The sequence below is a fragment of the Accipiter gentilis genome, chromosome 12 (assembly GCF_929443795.1).
Source record: "Accipiter gentilis chromosome 12, bAccGen1.1, whole genome shotgun sequence".
NCBI classification, from domain to species: Eukaryota; Metazoa; Chordata; class Aves; order Accipitriformes; family Accipitridae; genus Astur; species Astur gentilis.
This window is the reverse complement of record NC_064891.1, coordinates 528,487-544,829: the sequence shown is the minus strand read 5'-3', so window position 1 is coordinate 544,829 and position 16,343 is coordinate 528,487. Positions and strand designations below refer to the sequence as shown.

At 36.4% G+C, this 16,343-nt stretch overlaps 1 protein-coding gene across 1 annotated transcript; it reads left to right on the top strand.

Moving 5' to 3' along the window:
- Nucleotides 1-270: 270 nt before the first annotated feature.
- On the top strand, nt 271-16,026 carry RBM46 (RNA binding motif protein 46). Its single transcript, XM_049814767.1, has 5 exons — nt 271-310; nt 3,138-3,299; nt 8,494-8,961; nt 10,383-11,188; nt 15,973-16,026. The coding sequence occupies exons 2-5, from the start codon at nt 3,149-3,151 to the stop codon at nt 16,024-16,026; spliced, it is 1,479 nt and encodes a 492-aa protein (XP_049670724.1). The 5' UTR covers nt 271-310; nt 3,138-3,148.
- Nucleotides 16,027-16,343: the final 317 nt, after the last annotated feature.

The following is a 16,343-nucleotide window of genomic DNA, read 5'->3' as shown; positions in this document are numbered from 1 at the left end:
TGCCCGTGCCCACGCTGGCCGCCTGGTGATTGGCTAGGCGGAGGCAGAGCGAGGGAAAGCTGTGGCAGTGGGGCCTGGCGGGGGAGGTGGCGGGCGGGGTTACTTCCTCCGCTCCGCCGGTGTGGTGCAGGGCTCTTAACGGGAGAGCGGGGAGTCGAACCGTGGCCTCGTCTCCCTGGCGGCAGCGGTGGCGGGTTGAGGCCCTTGCTGTGCTGTGGACAGAGGCGGAGGCGGCGTGAGGGACGAGGGCGTGTGGAGGAGGGGGTGCGGCGGCCATCCTCAACGTGCAAGTCGGCGAGCGTAGCTCAGGGTATTTCTGGGACTGCTGTTTTTCTCTTTTCTTTCCCTGTCCCACACGCTGTCTCGCCTCTTCAGGTGGCGTTTTCATCCTGGGGCCCCGTCCCTGGTCCGCTTTCTTCCACCACTGGTCTCTTGTCCCAACTCCTCAGTGCCTCTTCACCTCTCTGGGGACCCTGTGGGCACCCTCATCAACCCCCACGATTTTAATCTGGTGTCCCCTCGCTGCTCTTACTGATAACGTTCTTCTTGGCTGGATGTTTGAACTCACTGAGACAACGGGAAAATTAATTTACCTCTGGCTTGCCCCAACTTTGTTGTTTGTTATTTCCATACCTTGTTAAGGCTGGAACTGCCGGGAGAGTTCCCGATGACGGAATCTCTTTGCAGCTTGTAGGCTGTGAAACACAGTAAATGTAATCCACTTGCTGAAAGGCGATGGGACACCATTTGTAGAAGATAGGAGTCATGCTGTTAGTGCTGTTGCCTGTAGGGGATTTTTTTGTGCTCTACCCTGCTTCCTTTCTGGAATCTCATTTTCATGAAGCCAGGAATTGTTTGGGGTTTGGCTTTTTTAATGCCCAGTGATGGCATTATAAACTTCACCAGAATGGTTGCTTGCATGTATTCCTGCCCTAAAATGAATACTAGCTTGATAGAAAAGGCAAAATATATGTATCGCCACCAAAAGTCGTAATCTTCTAGTATGGAAAAAATTGCAGTTGTGTTTATTCTATCACCATTCTAATTAAGGGATATGTAGAGTCTGTTATAATGTTATATGAAGGCTGTTGTGAAAAGAATGAACTGAAGAGTAGTTTCATTATTACTTTGATTCAAAGCACATTTGAAATAACTAAGATGTTTGGGGAGGGGAGTCCACTTCTGGACAGCGATATCATTGCATAACACACATAAATGTGGCAGTTAAGAGGGGCTTAATCATACCATAAATATGTATAATCTTTTGCAAAACTTAAATTTATGCAAAATCATTTTAATTTGAGATACTGGGGTGGTTTTCAGTGGAATGTGTAAGTGAAGAATAAAAGGACTAGCAACCATGGGGATGGTTAATGTTTTGAGTATGGAGGCAAAAGCTTGCTTAGTGTGACCAGCACATGGTCACATGTGGAATGGGTGGGATAACATTTGGTACATTAACTACTGTGTATGGCTTTATTTTTACTAATTCTTGTTTCTGCTAGCGGTAGGAAGTTATGTAGTCAGCTGTCAGGTAAAATAAATAATCTGTGTAGATAATGGTTCTCATTTGGATAATCGAGCTCAAAGTAATAGTACAAAAGCACCGGAAGTGACAAGCTGAAGAGAAGGTAGTTTCAGCTTAAGACTATAGAAAAATTGTATCTGGTTTTGAAGTCTTCTTCCCTCACTTTTGGCAGCATTCAGTTCATTGCAACAAGTATGAGTTTACTGCAATGCTTGAGATAATTGGTTTCTTGGGACCTTGAGTAGTGGAAGTCTAATGAAGAGACAGCCGTGTGAATGCTTAGGCACTTTTTACTGTCCTTGATTAGTTTCCTTTATTCTCTGCTTTCCGGATACGTTATTAATTGAAGCCTTAACTATGAAGCCTGATTCTTCAGCAAATAGTAGTGGGTTGACAAGAAACATTTGTGTGAAATTTAAGCTGCTTTTAACGGGTTTGTTTTTTGTTGTGTTTGTTTGTTTTTTGGTTTTGGGTTTTTTGGTTTTTTTTTTTTTTTTGTTTTAATAAACTGCTGATGTCTCAGGACATTATTTATTGGAGCCTGATCCTGAAGACTAAGCAATCTGAAAATACAAGGGACATTAAAGGACAAACAGGAGTTGTAGCTTATTTCTCTGGTGGTGATTTTTTTGACAACATTTCTTTTGGAGAGTGAGTGGCATAGCACTTGGACATACCATTTGGGCAAAGGATTGCAGTGTTGAAGAACATTGCTTGTTGAAGTATTACAGACTTTAAGGCAGAAAATCTTGGGAAAAGAAGACATAAATTAGGGAAGGAAAAAGAGGCAGTGAAAAAAAAATCTGACTTGAAAGTTAATTTTTTTTAGGGGCTTTACTAGTCAAGTTGGTAATTGCCAAATGGGTTCCTTGGTGTAATGTTTCCCATCACCTGGATGACAGAACCCCTAAAAATGTTGTACGAGATCTTGGCATGCCAGGGAAATAGTGGATAGAGCAGCAACAACCATATTGGTAAACTTTTTTAGTTCTGGAAATTGTGAAAATGGATAAAGTCATGAAAATAAGGACCCTAGAGGTGGGACTGTTTCACCCCCTAGTATTGTCAGACAGTTCTGCCTGGTTTTATTTTATATTGGTTTTAATTAAATTACTTTTGTTTGTGAATTCTTTGAATTCTTTTTATTAACTAGGCATAGACTTAATGTACTTCTTAAGTATTTTTGTATTAAAATACAGTTTTAAAATTATTGGTATGTCTATAAAATGTAGTAGTAAGAAAGTGGAACTTGTCACTTCAAGTAGCATATGGGTCTCTACACAACTGTGATAACATAATTTATGAAAGAATTCATTATTCTACTTGAAGGACAGCATACTGTACATAGTTGTGATACCACTTATGAAAGTTTGACTATAGCATATATAGTTACTTGTTAAAGGTCAAGTTTAGCTTAGCTACAGAACAATGTTTTGACAGCAGATATATAGATGGTAGTAGTTCGATGCAGGATTGAAGCCTTATGCTAAGCAAAGTCAGTAAATAGGCAAGTATAGCATAAGTTGTTTTTCTGTGCTTTGGTAGCTTCTGTATACATATAACAACTTAGAATTATCTGAATTAAAATACTTGCAATGTTCTGTTGAAGCTATTGCAGAAATGCATGAGGAAAATAAAGCTGCAGCAAATGGATGTGGCAAAAGCCGAAGTGGCACTCAGAATGAAGCTGCTTTACTGGCCCTGATGGAGAAGACTGGATACAGCATGGTTCAAGAAAACGGGCAAAGAAAATTCGGTGGTCCTCCACCAGGTAAGCATGTCTTTTGAGATTACAAAGTTGGAGTTTATTTTCTGTAAGGAGAGCTATTCAGAATCAGACTGAAAAGTTGTGATGTCTTGTGCTAGACTATGTTGAACATTTGCTCTTGGTGGATTTAAGAAGTCACAGCTTTAAAAGCAGTTAAAGTTGACAGGTAGCAAAACAAATGTGGAGCTGAAAATACTGAGCGTGTTCCATATGACTTAGAACACACTTGAAAACATTTAGTGATACAGAAGGGAAAAACAAGTTGGTGATAGCAGGCATAACCTTCATTTGTTGTCTTAACCACTTGCATGGGACAAAGCAATTTTTTTTTTTACAAATCTCTGTTCTCTGAGATAGCACCAGTGAAGATAATCACACTGGTTTTGTTTTCAGAGTAGACTAACCTGTTCTCCATATCTAATATAATCTCTGCCTCCCTACCCCCACCCCTCTTTCATTTTGAGAGGAAAAATTGATAAATGTTGAGCTTCTGGAGCTTTTACATTCGTTGGATGTGTTTTTAACAGTTAAGTACAACAGTCAGAGTTTAATATTCATGTGTTACTGTTCTTTCACTGGAAAACAGAAATTGTTGAGTATTTATCCATGTATAAACAGAAAGCAACAGTTGGTAAAAATCCCAGAGAATAACAGAGATTGTATTGATGCTATAAAAACTACCATCATCTTCTTGATTAATTTATGGTAGTTTGAGATTTATTGTCACGATGCAAACGGGACACTTGTGCACTTGGACTGGAAAGTTATTGCTACAGTGAAAACACGCCTTGTCACTAAAATGTTTTTCTATATGCCCAATTATATTTCCACTAAAGTAAGTGACAAAAAAAAGTAGAATTAAGTCCTGTGGTATATAGAATATGTACGTTGCAATTTGGAAACAGTGGCTGTTGGATTTAGTAAACAGTTTTCAGGCTGTTACTGCATTGGAAGACTTAATTTTTTTCTTGTGTATTAAATGCTATTTCAAAAACGTGTCTGATACTACGACAAGTAACTTAGCAGTAATAAATCTCTTGAAATAGCCCTGTCCTCTGCTAAAATACTTTCACTGAAACTGCTGCTGCAGATTTAGTTTGTAGAAAACAGGTAATGCTTACAGGCAGTGCACGGAAAAGCTGTTGTTCAGCACTTTGAATTTGCTTTCCAAGATAAATTTAAATGACACTTACTTTGAAGTAGGACTGATAAAGGGTGTTTTTGTTTGAAGATGTTGCAAGATCATTCAAGTTTAATCCATGCGTATACAGATGGTCGAAACTAGTAGGTTTATCTCGTGCTGCAAAGGCTGAAGGTTTGTGAAATAAATGGATAAAACCAAAATGATTGAATTTGTTATTGTTTTGAGTGAACATAATCGAACAGAGGAGAAGGAATAGTTCAGTAGATATATTTTTTTCCTAATTATCTTTTTTGTCATTATTGCCGTATTCAAGAGTTAAACTTCGTTGAGGTTTTTTTCCCTACCAAAATGTCTTTTTGTTCTTCTCAAGAATACATTAAGAAAATAAGTGGCTTCTGGATCATTTAATTTAAACTTCTGTGTATCTTACATATTTGCTTTCTGCTCAGTTGAGCCTGATGACTTTTTTTGACTAAAACACATTTTCAGAAAAGTGTCTGCGTTTGATTTTGAGAACTCTAAAAGGTGGGATTATCTGCTCCTACATTTAGCTTGTTAAAATGGTTAGCATCTTTCTTGCTCAATTTGGGCTTTATCTCTACTCTGAAATAGTTTAATTTTCTTTATGAAATACCTAGGACCTGTAATTCTCTGTAATAACGCTGTGTCAGTTACCTTTATCTTAAAATTCTTGTTATTCTGATGAAATGAGTCAAATGCCTTAAATTTTTATGAGCCATTTCTTTTATTTTGAATAATTTTTCTGGTGTCATTGTTGGCATCAGCAATGTACAAGAATATTGCCATTTGTCCTGATTGTATCTCATGGAGTATAGTAACTCTTCTTTTTGAGTCAGATTATGCACATACACAAGCAGAAGGAAGGAAAATTCCTTGTGCTGCTGTTTGAGTTCGTTCTCACTTGTGGCCTGTGATCCCGTATCTTTGTAAGTTATGCTTGTAAGCATGAACAGTGTTGCTCATTGCTATGTGTAGTTTAAGATACAGCTGCATAAAAATTATTTCTCTTTGGAAGATTTTCCTGTCTAAAATTACGTACATACTTTTACTAGCCTATGTAAAAATAGCCAAAGGAAGCCAGCCCTGCGAAATTTTTTTGAAAATGGCACTGGAAAAAGAACTGCAGGGAATCACTACTTCCTGAGGGCTCAGCCTGTTCTTAAATTATTTAATACATTTTTTACATTATAATTATGATTTTTAATTAGAACATTAGGCAGTATTAAGTGTATTTGTTTGGCAAAGTTACTTTTATTAATGAAATTTGTTAATCTTTTCTGAAGCTAGATGTGTTTGACAAGGTGTATCTTCCATAAATCTGTTCATTGACATTAATTATATACCTCTCCTTTAAATCTTGTATATTCATACTTGCTTAGGCTGGAAATTACCCAGAGTTTCTATAAATGGTTTTCTAGGCCAGATGAGACTTGAATGTTTGAGATGGCTTGAAAGGAATTACAATAACTGTTTGTAAATGAGGAGCTTCACTGTGAATTTTGCTTGTTTAAGATGTGGTTTCTATAAGCTTGTGTTGCTGCCAAAGAAGATAGTCTCAGTGTCAGCTCTGTTTTCCTGTTACCATCTTGTTTATGTGACTGGCACGTTATCCAGAGCAAGCAGGTCATCAAAATTACCCTAAAAATTTATATTTTTTTTCCCCCACCTCAATTGGCAGCAGCACAGTTCTTGTTCAGTTTATGCTACTTGTGGAAAATGTATTGGGATGGGGGTAGGAGAAAAGAGATGAAAAAAAGGTTAAGAAAGCGAATTTTCATTGCTTTGTTTGGGTCCTCTGCTTAGATTGCTGCAGACATAATGACGTCATTAGGTGTGTAACTCATTAGAATTACATGGAAGAAAATTTGAGATGGCATGGATTTCACTAACAGCAGGAGGATTATAACTATAATGTTGTTTGAAGTTTGATTACTTGGACTGCTGCAAAAAAAGGAATCCCATAATCTGTTGTCCAGCAATAAATTAAGTACCCAGTCAAGGAAACTCTCTGGTCAGTTGGTAACTACTTGAGGAATGGTGCTTTTGGTTAACTGTTTCCATGTTTGCTCTGTTAAATACATGTTGCTCATTGGCAAATGTGGCACAGACCAGGATTTCTTTAAGGCAGGAGTCACAACTTACACTCAGTTGGCATTAATGTGCTGTAACGCTAAGTTAGTATGCAGCTTTAAAATTAGACAGGTGGCTTTTTGAATGGTAGATGGCTTTTACTTAGTGAGAATCACTGTTTTAATCAGTTACCAGGCTGAGGATGATGGTGAAAGTTTGTCTAGTTAATAAATGAACATTGTTATTTAATTTCATGATTTGCCTACTCAGTAAAGCAGCCTCCTCCCTTTTTTGCTGATTAAGGTGTGCAGTTGCTTTTGTCTTTGGAGCTGCTAAGTGGTGTACTGTTGGTTTATGTGTTTTTGTGTGGGCAGCTGACTGGCATGATGTGATTGATAGCAGTACTAGCTTGCAGACTGTGTTACTTGCCATGTCCTGTCAGACCTCAGCTGAAGTGGTCGTAAATGTTGATAAAGCTGAAAATGATAAAGATGTTGAATGCTGTGAGGAACAGAACCAAACTTTTTCCTAGATAAGCCGTGGCAGCGTGGCTCCAAATGCCTGTCAATTTTGATGCCTTGGTAGCTTCCCTGTGTACCATGTAGTTCTTGGTGTACAGCTTATAGATGAAAATTTACTCTGTGAGAAGGCAAAAATTTCCCAGCTCTATAAAAATTTTTTTCATGAGTAAATTATGTGCTCTTTGATGATACTTATATGAAGGAAAAACTTTTAAGTTAATTACAAAATCACCTAATTTATTCTGAACTTCAAGCCAAAATAAAATATTTAATTATCTTCTTGTTTTAACTTGTTAACAGTAATTTTTTTTCACCTTGCCTCCTTATGTTTTGTCATTTCATATGAGCACTTACCAAATTTTGTGTTGTTTTTTTTTTTTCTACCAGCTTTGTACTCCTTGCTTTCTCTCCTGTGGAGAACCTTTCTTGTCAAAGCTTTAGAAAAGACCTGTTAGTTATGATTTAACTGTTTTTCTGCCTTTGAAACTTCTGCCCGATTTGTTTATTTTGTTTAAAAAAACCCAAACAAAACCAATAAAACTTTATTTTTAAAAAAAAAATGCATATTTGGGGAAAATCAAGTGCCATATTTGCAGACCATAACTCCATATTTTTAAATGTATGTATGCATTTTTACATTATCTGTTGATCATACCCTTCAACTTGCATGGCAGAGATACGAAAGAGTGTATGAATGTCCTTGGCTTAAGGACAGAAGCATGGATCTTCTTGTAACTTTCAGATGTGAACTAGGGACTTACTTGTTCTGTGGATTTTTTTAATTTCTTTTTTCCTACCATCCAGCTCCAGCCCATGAAAACTGTGGTCTGTTTTTAAAGCAAAAGTGTTCAGTCTTTTTGGCTATTGAAGAAAGCATGGCTCCATATCCTACCTTCCTTAGGGAGTCCTGTTTTTTTAGATGAATGGAGAAGGTGGAAGCATTTTGAATGATGTGAAGGAAGAAAAAAAAATACTTCACTGGGGACCCTGACCAAAATTTGTTAAAATATGGGCAAGAAGTGCAGAGAAACATTTGCGAGTAGAAAATACAACTTAAGTTCTTTCCCAGTTATCAACCTATGAGTTGTATTAATACAACTGACACATAAGTTTAAGGGGCAAAAAATGATTGAAATGTAGGCTCTTACAGCAAACCTATCAGTGTTTTAAATAATGCTTGGTTCAGCGGGTTGTCATACAGATTCCAGTGAAAAACACAGAAGATGGAATTAAAACAGATACAAATTGTGGGCTTACAGCATTTTTTAATTTCAACATAACAAAAATAAGAATTAAATAATGGTTGAGAATATGCTAGTTTTAAATTGAGACTAAAAATAAATAAATAACTCCCACCTCCAAATTGGGGGGGGGAGGGAGGGAGGGAAGTGTGCCTGTCTGGCATCTGTACTAAGATTGTTGTTGAACAATTTATTTTAAGGTTGGGAAGGTCCTCCACCACCTCGTGGATGTGAAGTTTTTGTGGGTAAGATTCCTCGTGATATGTATGAAGATGAATTAGTTCCTGTTTTCGAGAGAGCTGGGAAGATCTATGAGTTCAGACTGATGATGGAATTCAGTGGTGAGAATCGAGGCTATGCTTTTGTGATGTACACTACCAAAGAGGAAGCCCAGCTAGCCATCAAGATTCTGAATAATTACGAAATTCGTCCAGGGAAATTTATTGGTGTCTGCGTAAGCTTAGACAACTGCAGACTATTTATTGGAGCAATTCCAAAAGAAAAGAAGAAAGAAGAAATACTGAATGAAATGAAAAAAGTTACAGAAGGAGTGGTGGATGTCATTGTTTATCCAAATGCCACTGACAAAACTAAAAATCGTGGCTTTGCTTTTGTAGAATATGAATCTCACAGAGCAGCTGCAATGGCTAGAAGGCGGCTAATCCCAGGTAAACCTATTTGTAATTAAATTGAGTTTTTTGGGGAGTATCTGTCTCTTTTGTGGGGGGTGGTCGATTATCCTTGTTTTCCTCTCTTTAAGGTATTTTGGGATTTACAAAACTGCAGTAGTGCCTTTCAGCTAAAGAGGATTTTTTTTTTTTTTTCATTCAGGAATGAGTTTTTTTGTTTGTTTGTTTGGGTTTTTTTGGTTGTGGTTTTTGTTTTTTTGTTTTTTTGTTTTTTTAAAGCTGAAATTTAAGGAGTTCTGAGAATGAAAGAGCAGGCATCTGTTTTATAAACAGAAGTTACTGTAATTCACACCAAGATAATGTATTTGCTTGGGCATCCAGTTCTTATTTGCATGCATTAGTCTCTGCACATGAATTCTCTTAAAGCTGAGCTTAAAAAATATAGTGCTTGGAATATGTCCCTTATTTTCTTTGAGTGTCATGAGTGATGTTATTGGTGTTTCATATTTTAAAAATGTTTGAAAGTAGATCTTTAATATTTTGCTAGAAAATAATTTTAAAGGGTTTAACAAGTAGAAGATGACTTTTTCTTTGCACCTTATTTTATACATTTTGAGGGAGGGAAAGTAGAATGGATTAAATATGCTGAAAGAGAAGGGAATGGGTAAAGGTACAGTTAAAAAGGAAAATTCTGGAAGAGAAAGGAAGAGAAATTAAATAGGGATGAAATGGAACAATATAGTTGGAGAAGCAAAGTCATTAAAACAGATAAGACAGCATTGGCCTTGCTGAAATGAATGACAAAACTCCCTGTATTTATTAAGGCTAAGATGTAGGCAAGTCTCATGTTAATTCCTGACAGTGTTAGGGAGGAGTGTTACCTAAGACATATACAGGCCTTGCAAGGTAATGGGAGAAATATGACCAGATCACTGAATGTAAAATAAACTAGTTGTGCGATATGCAAAATGTTGGCATGAAATGAGTAACAAGGTGGGGGTTTTTTAAGTTTACGGTTTTGGTGTCTGCTGCAACATAGAGTAAGGCTTGTGCTAGTTCATATACATTTAGATGACTTCCAGGTGTTGACCTTACTTTTAAAATTGTAATATTATTGAAGAGCCTTTGTATACTAGCTAGTAAAATATGTTGCTTATGGTTGCTTTATATACACGTGTATATGCATGTCACAAAATCATGAAGTCTATGTTTTGACAGCTTACGGTGCTTAATGAACTCAAAGGGTACAGATAGAACACCGAATTTTTGCAGATTCTTGTTTTCTTAGATAATTTTAAGTAGCGATATTTTACATATTTTTCTTAAGTAGGTGCAGGCAACAAAAAAAACAGTTTAATGTGGCATGCATCATGTTTGCTTTTTTTTGTTGAGGTAGTTGGTAAGAATGATTTTGTTTTCATTTGTGTATTTCTCATTGATGTAATGCTTCTTTGCTGTAGGAACATTCCAGCTCTGGGGTCATACTATTCAAGTAGACTGGGCAGACCCTGAGAAAGAAGTTGATGAAGAAACAATGCAGAGAGTTAAAGTATTATATGTAAGAAATTTAATGATATCTACTACAGAGGACACGATTAAAGCTGAATTCAACAAGTTCAAGCCAGGAGTAGTTGAACGTGTAAAGAAGCTGAGAGACTATGCTTTTGTTCATTTTTTCCATCGAGAAGATGCAGTTGCTGCTATGTCTGTAATGAATGGAAAGTGCATTGATGGAGCTAGTATTGAGGTAACACTGGCAAAGCCAGTTAACAAAGAAAGTATTTGGAAGCAACATTTTAATGGTCAGATAAGTCCCAGTTCTGAAAATGTCTTAGGTTTTACTAACAAAGATGATGGTCATCAAAAATCCTTAGGGAAACCAGCAAATTTTTTGGTTCGTCTTAATGGTCAGCACAGTCCAGGCCCCACTGAAGTTGAAAGATGTACATACCCGTTTTTTCCAGGAATAAAGCTTACTCCAATTAGCATGTATTCTTTAAAATCCAGTCACTTCAGTTCTGCAGCAATGCATCTGGATTATTTTTGCAATAAAAATAACTGGACACCGCCAGAATACTACTTGTACTCAACCACAAGTCAGGATGGGAAAATACTCTTGGTGTACAAGGTGCTTATTCCTAGTATTGCAGATGGTTCCCAGAGTTATTTCATGCCAGACAAACTCTGTGCAACAGTAGAAGGTGCAAAGGAATTGGCAGCACAGTTCACACTTCTACATCTAGGTAAGCATAAATGCTTCCAATTAGTTCTTAAGAACTGAAGCTAGAAAAGTTATTTTAAAATTGTTTGTGTATATAACTTGGCTTGTGTATGTATATAAAGTATAAGTTAGTCTGCAGCAGAATTGTTTCTTGTATAGTCAGCTGAGTCTGGACCATCAGGTGAGAGTACTGAAGAAACACTGTAAACATCTATACAGTACAATGCTAGGGTCCTTTTTGCTTATGTTTACCTACTGTAATGATTTATAAGGAAGAACTAGATGATGTTAAGTGACTTGGGTATAAGGTCATTGTGTGATGATTATGGTGCTGAAAATTTATTTGAAAGGATGTCTGTGTTCTTGATTTATTATCAGTAGGGAAAACAGAAGTGGTGGATCCATATTCAGATAAATAAATAGGTTTGGGAAGCTTTTTTGATTCCCCTTTATAGACATTCTTGAGGCAATAAGCAGAGTATCATTGCATGGCTCTAATATGGATTATCTTTGGGTAAAGAGTGCTGTCATTTAGTGTTTGGTGGGGTTTTTTTGGTTTTTTTTCCCCCAATGAGAAAATGGGAGAAAATAGGGATATAGTTATTCTTAATTACTTTCTAAGTCTAGCATCTTCATTTGTATATATGCCATTTCTTAAACTTAGAATGCAACTACTAGAAAAGGGACATCTATTTATTATAAAAAATATATTATATTTTATATTATAAAAATATAGTAAAATCTGTTCTTTTAGTAAAATCTGTTCTTTTCATAACTAAGACGACAGATCACTGCAGTTCTGACAGTGTTATCCCTGTTGCTCTATAAAGTGAAGTACATAAATACAAAACGTAACACTTTCGTCATCTAGTTCCTGCCCAGCATTTTTCAGAATATTCAGCACACAGAACTGATCTCTAGTGCCACGTTGTTTCATTAGTAATTGTAGTGGTCATCTGAACAGATTTCATCCTCAAAGAAATCAGAATTTTGGCTCTTTGGTACACAGATTTGGAGGCCGTTACAGAGCTGTACAATAAGGGTTTGAAAACTAGTCATAATTCCAGGCAAAGCTTTGTATAATTTATTCCATTTGTTCTTTTGAACAGTTTCTCTTCTGCTTAGTTAGCTTTTTTTATCTTTCTGGCCTTTACATCCTGGTATATTTGAAGATGAGATAGTACTGATCTTTATAATTTTGCATATATTATGAACCATCATGTAATTTCTCTGATCTGCTGAGTAATGATCTTGTATATTTGTTGCATGGCTTCTGTCAGTGTGACTAACTCAGTAGATGCTGTATCATGAAATGAATTGGTAGTCTTTTGTAGAACAATATAAATACTTTTCTGTCATTATAAAAAAAAATGTTTCTAATGAGTCCTGGAGCCAGGGGTTTGGGTTTTTTTCTCTTTCTTTCTGTGAAGAATTACATTGGAGATGATGGGCTTGTTCAGATAATACAAACTGGTTTCATGTCCAATTGTGTGTAGAAAGTTGGGGTTTTTTGGTTGGGGTGGGTTGATGGTTGGTTTTGTTGTTTTGGTTGGTTTGGTTTTTTTAATCCAGAACTGGAGCAATGCCAGAGTTGTTTAGCAGGGAGTGTTGTGGGTTTTGGAGTGGTGGTAGGCAAGTTCTTTCCAAGTATCTTATGATACGTAGGAAGTTCAAGCAGGTTGTGCTTCAGTTACTATTATTTACATTACTAATAGACTGTTGTGTTTTTTCACTTTTTAGTTTCACGTTCTAGAATAACAGCCTTCTTAAGCCATGGACTTCCAGGTTTGAAAGAAGTGGCGTTCTTTGTGGATGGTGCCTACTGTGTGTGGGCCAGGCAGTGTCTGAGGCATCAGAGTTGGTGGTCCTGTATAGTGCAGCTCTGGATAGAAGCACAATGAGATCATACTGTACAGTAAATAATCCTTTTCTGATTAGCTGTGCATGCATACAGGGCCCAGGACTGCATCCACAAGATTTAAAGCTTGATTCTGCTTTGGAAATGTAAGGAGGAAAATGAGAAGAGATGAAGAAGTGTTTATTAAAATGCTTTTACTTCATAATTTTGGCCCAGTGAAACAAAATTTTAAGGGAAATGGAAGCAGAAATAGTAACTGAAAGCTTAAGTGGAGTCCTGTGTTAGCAATGACTGCTTCTGTTCCTGAGGGAGACTTTTCTGTTCCCCTCTATTCCCACTCCCTTCTTTTCTTTTTTTCTTTTTTCTTTTTTTTTTTTTCCTTTCTGGTTTTCCCTTGGTTTTCCCTTGGTTGTTTCCTACCCCCCCCGTTCTAGTTTTGGTGGATTGGAAAACCTACTGCTAATAGCAAACTTAAGAGTCTTGCCATCCTTCTGTTCCTCATATTCCTACTTAACACTTGTTCTGGAAGCTTCTTGATACTTAGGCTGCAGTGAGATTTTTCTTTTTGATGAGGTTGTAGCAGACTTAATTCAGGCTTGACTATGATCCCTTTTTGCAATGCATGACTGAAACATAAACAAGCTTTTTCTTCTTGCTTAGAATTTTGATTCTCCTTGGTTTTGATTTTGCACTCCCAAAAGGTCTTAGGGGAAGAAGAATCTCCAAAGTGCAAAGCCTTACACATTGTCTCCACTTTAGCAGTGATATGTTTGGTTTGCATTAGTAGGTCACCTCCAGAAGGTGATACTTACAGATGGTCAAAGTGATGAGAATTACTTAATAATAAAATGGCTAAGTATCTGTGCATGGTTTTGTACACACTGTGGGTGGCATTTTACTGGTTGAGGGTCTGTTTCTGTTTTTTTCTAGCTATGAAAATTAGGGCTGTACCTTTATAACCCATGTAATCCTGAATATAAAAAAAAGATGCTAAACTCAAAATAGTGCTGTGAGGTCCTCCCTAAAAGAATAATGAAGACACCTTCAGGTTCTATGCTCGACCATGCATACCTGCCCATTTTGTGGCTTACAGGCAGGATTATCTAAAGATAATATTTTCTCTCCTATACTTCTTCGGGAAAGAATCTTGAGAACAGTTTAACAAAATTGGCCTGAGAGTGATTATTGACAGCTGTGGCCAAATACAGAATGCAAGCAAGTTTAAAAAAAATTAAAGTATGAGTTGAGATTTTTCTCTTCAGTTAGTTACAAGTGCTACAGGGAAAACCTTTTAAGGTGAATTTAAATTAACACTATTTTCAAGCTTATATACAGGATGTTGAAAGAAACATCTGAAGCTAGCGAAGAGTTGCTAGATGTGACAGGATCCCTCCTCACTGAACTGCCTGTTGTATGGTTTGGCATATTGAATGATGCTGCATGGATGCATGTGTTGTGGGTTTGGTTTTTGGGTGTGGGTTTGTGTGTGTTTAGTTTTTTTTTTTAATAAGTAGCAGTGATTTTGAGAAAAGCCTGAGCGTGTTTCTTCTTGGAAGCAACTTACTATAAGCTTGAGCGTACAAAGATGACGCAGGGAATAATTCTGAATTCTGGTAAGTAAATTCTCTTACAGGAACTTAATTTTTTTGCCCACTTAATTTTTGATGACATGTACAGTTTTTTTTCTTTTTAAAGCATATAGGCAGACTAAGGTAAGTGAATGAGAAAGGGCTGCTTTGATAGCATTTTCAAATTGGACTGTTATGATTAATAATCTCAAAGAACTCTGGCTTTTTTGGTGATGGGTATTTCTCTATTTATTTTCACATAACAGAATACTTGGTTGTTAGTGCATACAGTAATCCTGAACAGACAGCAGTACAACAATTAACCACTTGGTGTCACCTGAATATTTGAAAACGATTTGCAAAAAGTGTTATTTTTAACTTTCTGCATTTTATGCTACAAGGGTAGATGTTCTCTTTTTCCAAATATGCTATTGTGGATGAATTTAAGTGTGGATGTCTGTCACTTCTGAGGCCTTTTTCATTTTTTAAAATGGGGATTACTATCTTCTGTGAGTGTTGTGAGATTGGTTTTTAAAAGCTTATAAGGCAGTTTGAAAATAGCATTAAATCCATGCTTGGTGTTAACTTTACTGCTGGAAGCTTCTAATCTGAGTCACCCAGGATTTGTCGTTAAGATTCAGTTATTTTTCTGTTGCTGCTGCTTACAAACAGGGAACATAAATTTGTAAATCTGGGCCTGTGTAGAACTTGGAGAAAAATAAGTGAGAAAGATACAACAATGTTGAACTATGTTTATCCGTGAAATAACTTGACTGACTTCGGTAGAGTCAGTCACTTCAAAACAGGACTGAATTTAGTGCCCTTTTCTAGTCCATTGATGACTACAGTGAAGTTGAGTTTTTGTTTATGCAGTGTATGTCTGGCAGAACTTGGTACTTAGTTAATAGTACATTCCAATCTAAAGTGTTAAATATGGAGTATGAAAGACTGCTTCTATTATATGTATGATACATGTAACAAATTAATACAACTCAACAGTGATCCAGTAGGCACATTAAAGTTGTCTTCATTAGTATTTTGTGTTTAGTGGAGGTGAAACAAAGGGTCATTATTATAAAGTCTGGTTAAAAATATATATATGTAGGCTGAGAAAATGCTTATGTTAAGTACCAAAGAATGTTTTTTTTTAAAGTATAAGGCTTTTAGGAGAAACCCCCTGAGTTTAAGTTCTCATTTTTCATTTCTCTTTACTAGGTCCTTTCTGATGTTGCCTGAACTGTTGACTAAGTAATTTCTTAATGATTTGAGTTAGTATTAGGGGTGCAGAGGAAAGGGAAGAATGCAGCATGGGTGTAAGCTTTCAATACACTGTTATCTTAAGTTCCTTAATAGTTAAGTCTATCTGAGAATAGGTAATGCAGTATGTTTGCTGAAATAAAAAGTCTCTTTCTTCCCCCTCTTTTTCTGCAGCCAACTGTACGCCCTATTTGGCTTGAATTGCCCTGAAGAGGAAAAGTTTGGAATTTGTTGCTTTGGATCTTGTCATGAAAGAAAAAAGAACACCACACCGATACATAATTACCGAAAATTCACATTACATGTTTATTGATGAATAATTCTTCAAAGCACATGTGTGTATTAAACATTTCACTTTAAAGATTAGTGAAATTGAATGTTAAATTGTTTTCGTTAGCTTGATTAAATTTGTTTTGAAAAGATAATTTGTAGTTTATACAACAGTAGCTTCTTTTTAATGTTGAAATAATTTGCTACAATTTCTACTCTTGTATTTTGAATTTTATGCAGAATTTTA

Bases quoted from the DNA above. Each gene is read 5' to 3' on its own strand.
- RBM46 (XM_049814767.1), top strand. From the start codon at position 3,149: ATGCATGAGGAAAATAAAGCTGCAGCAAATGGATGTGGCAAAAGCCGA. The intron at 3,300-8,493 runs GTAAGCATGTCT...ATTTATTTTAAG, and splicing joins ATTCGGTGGTCCTCCACCAG to GTTGGGAAGGTCCTCCACCA. The intron at 11,189-15,972 runs GTTCTTAAGAAC...TGAAATAAAAAG, and splicing joins AGCATAAATGCTTCCAATTA to TCTCTTTCTTCCCCCTCTTT.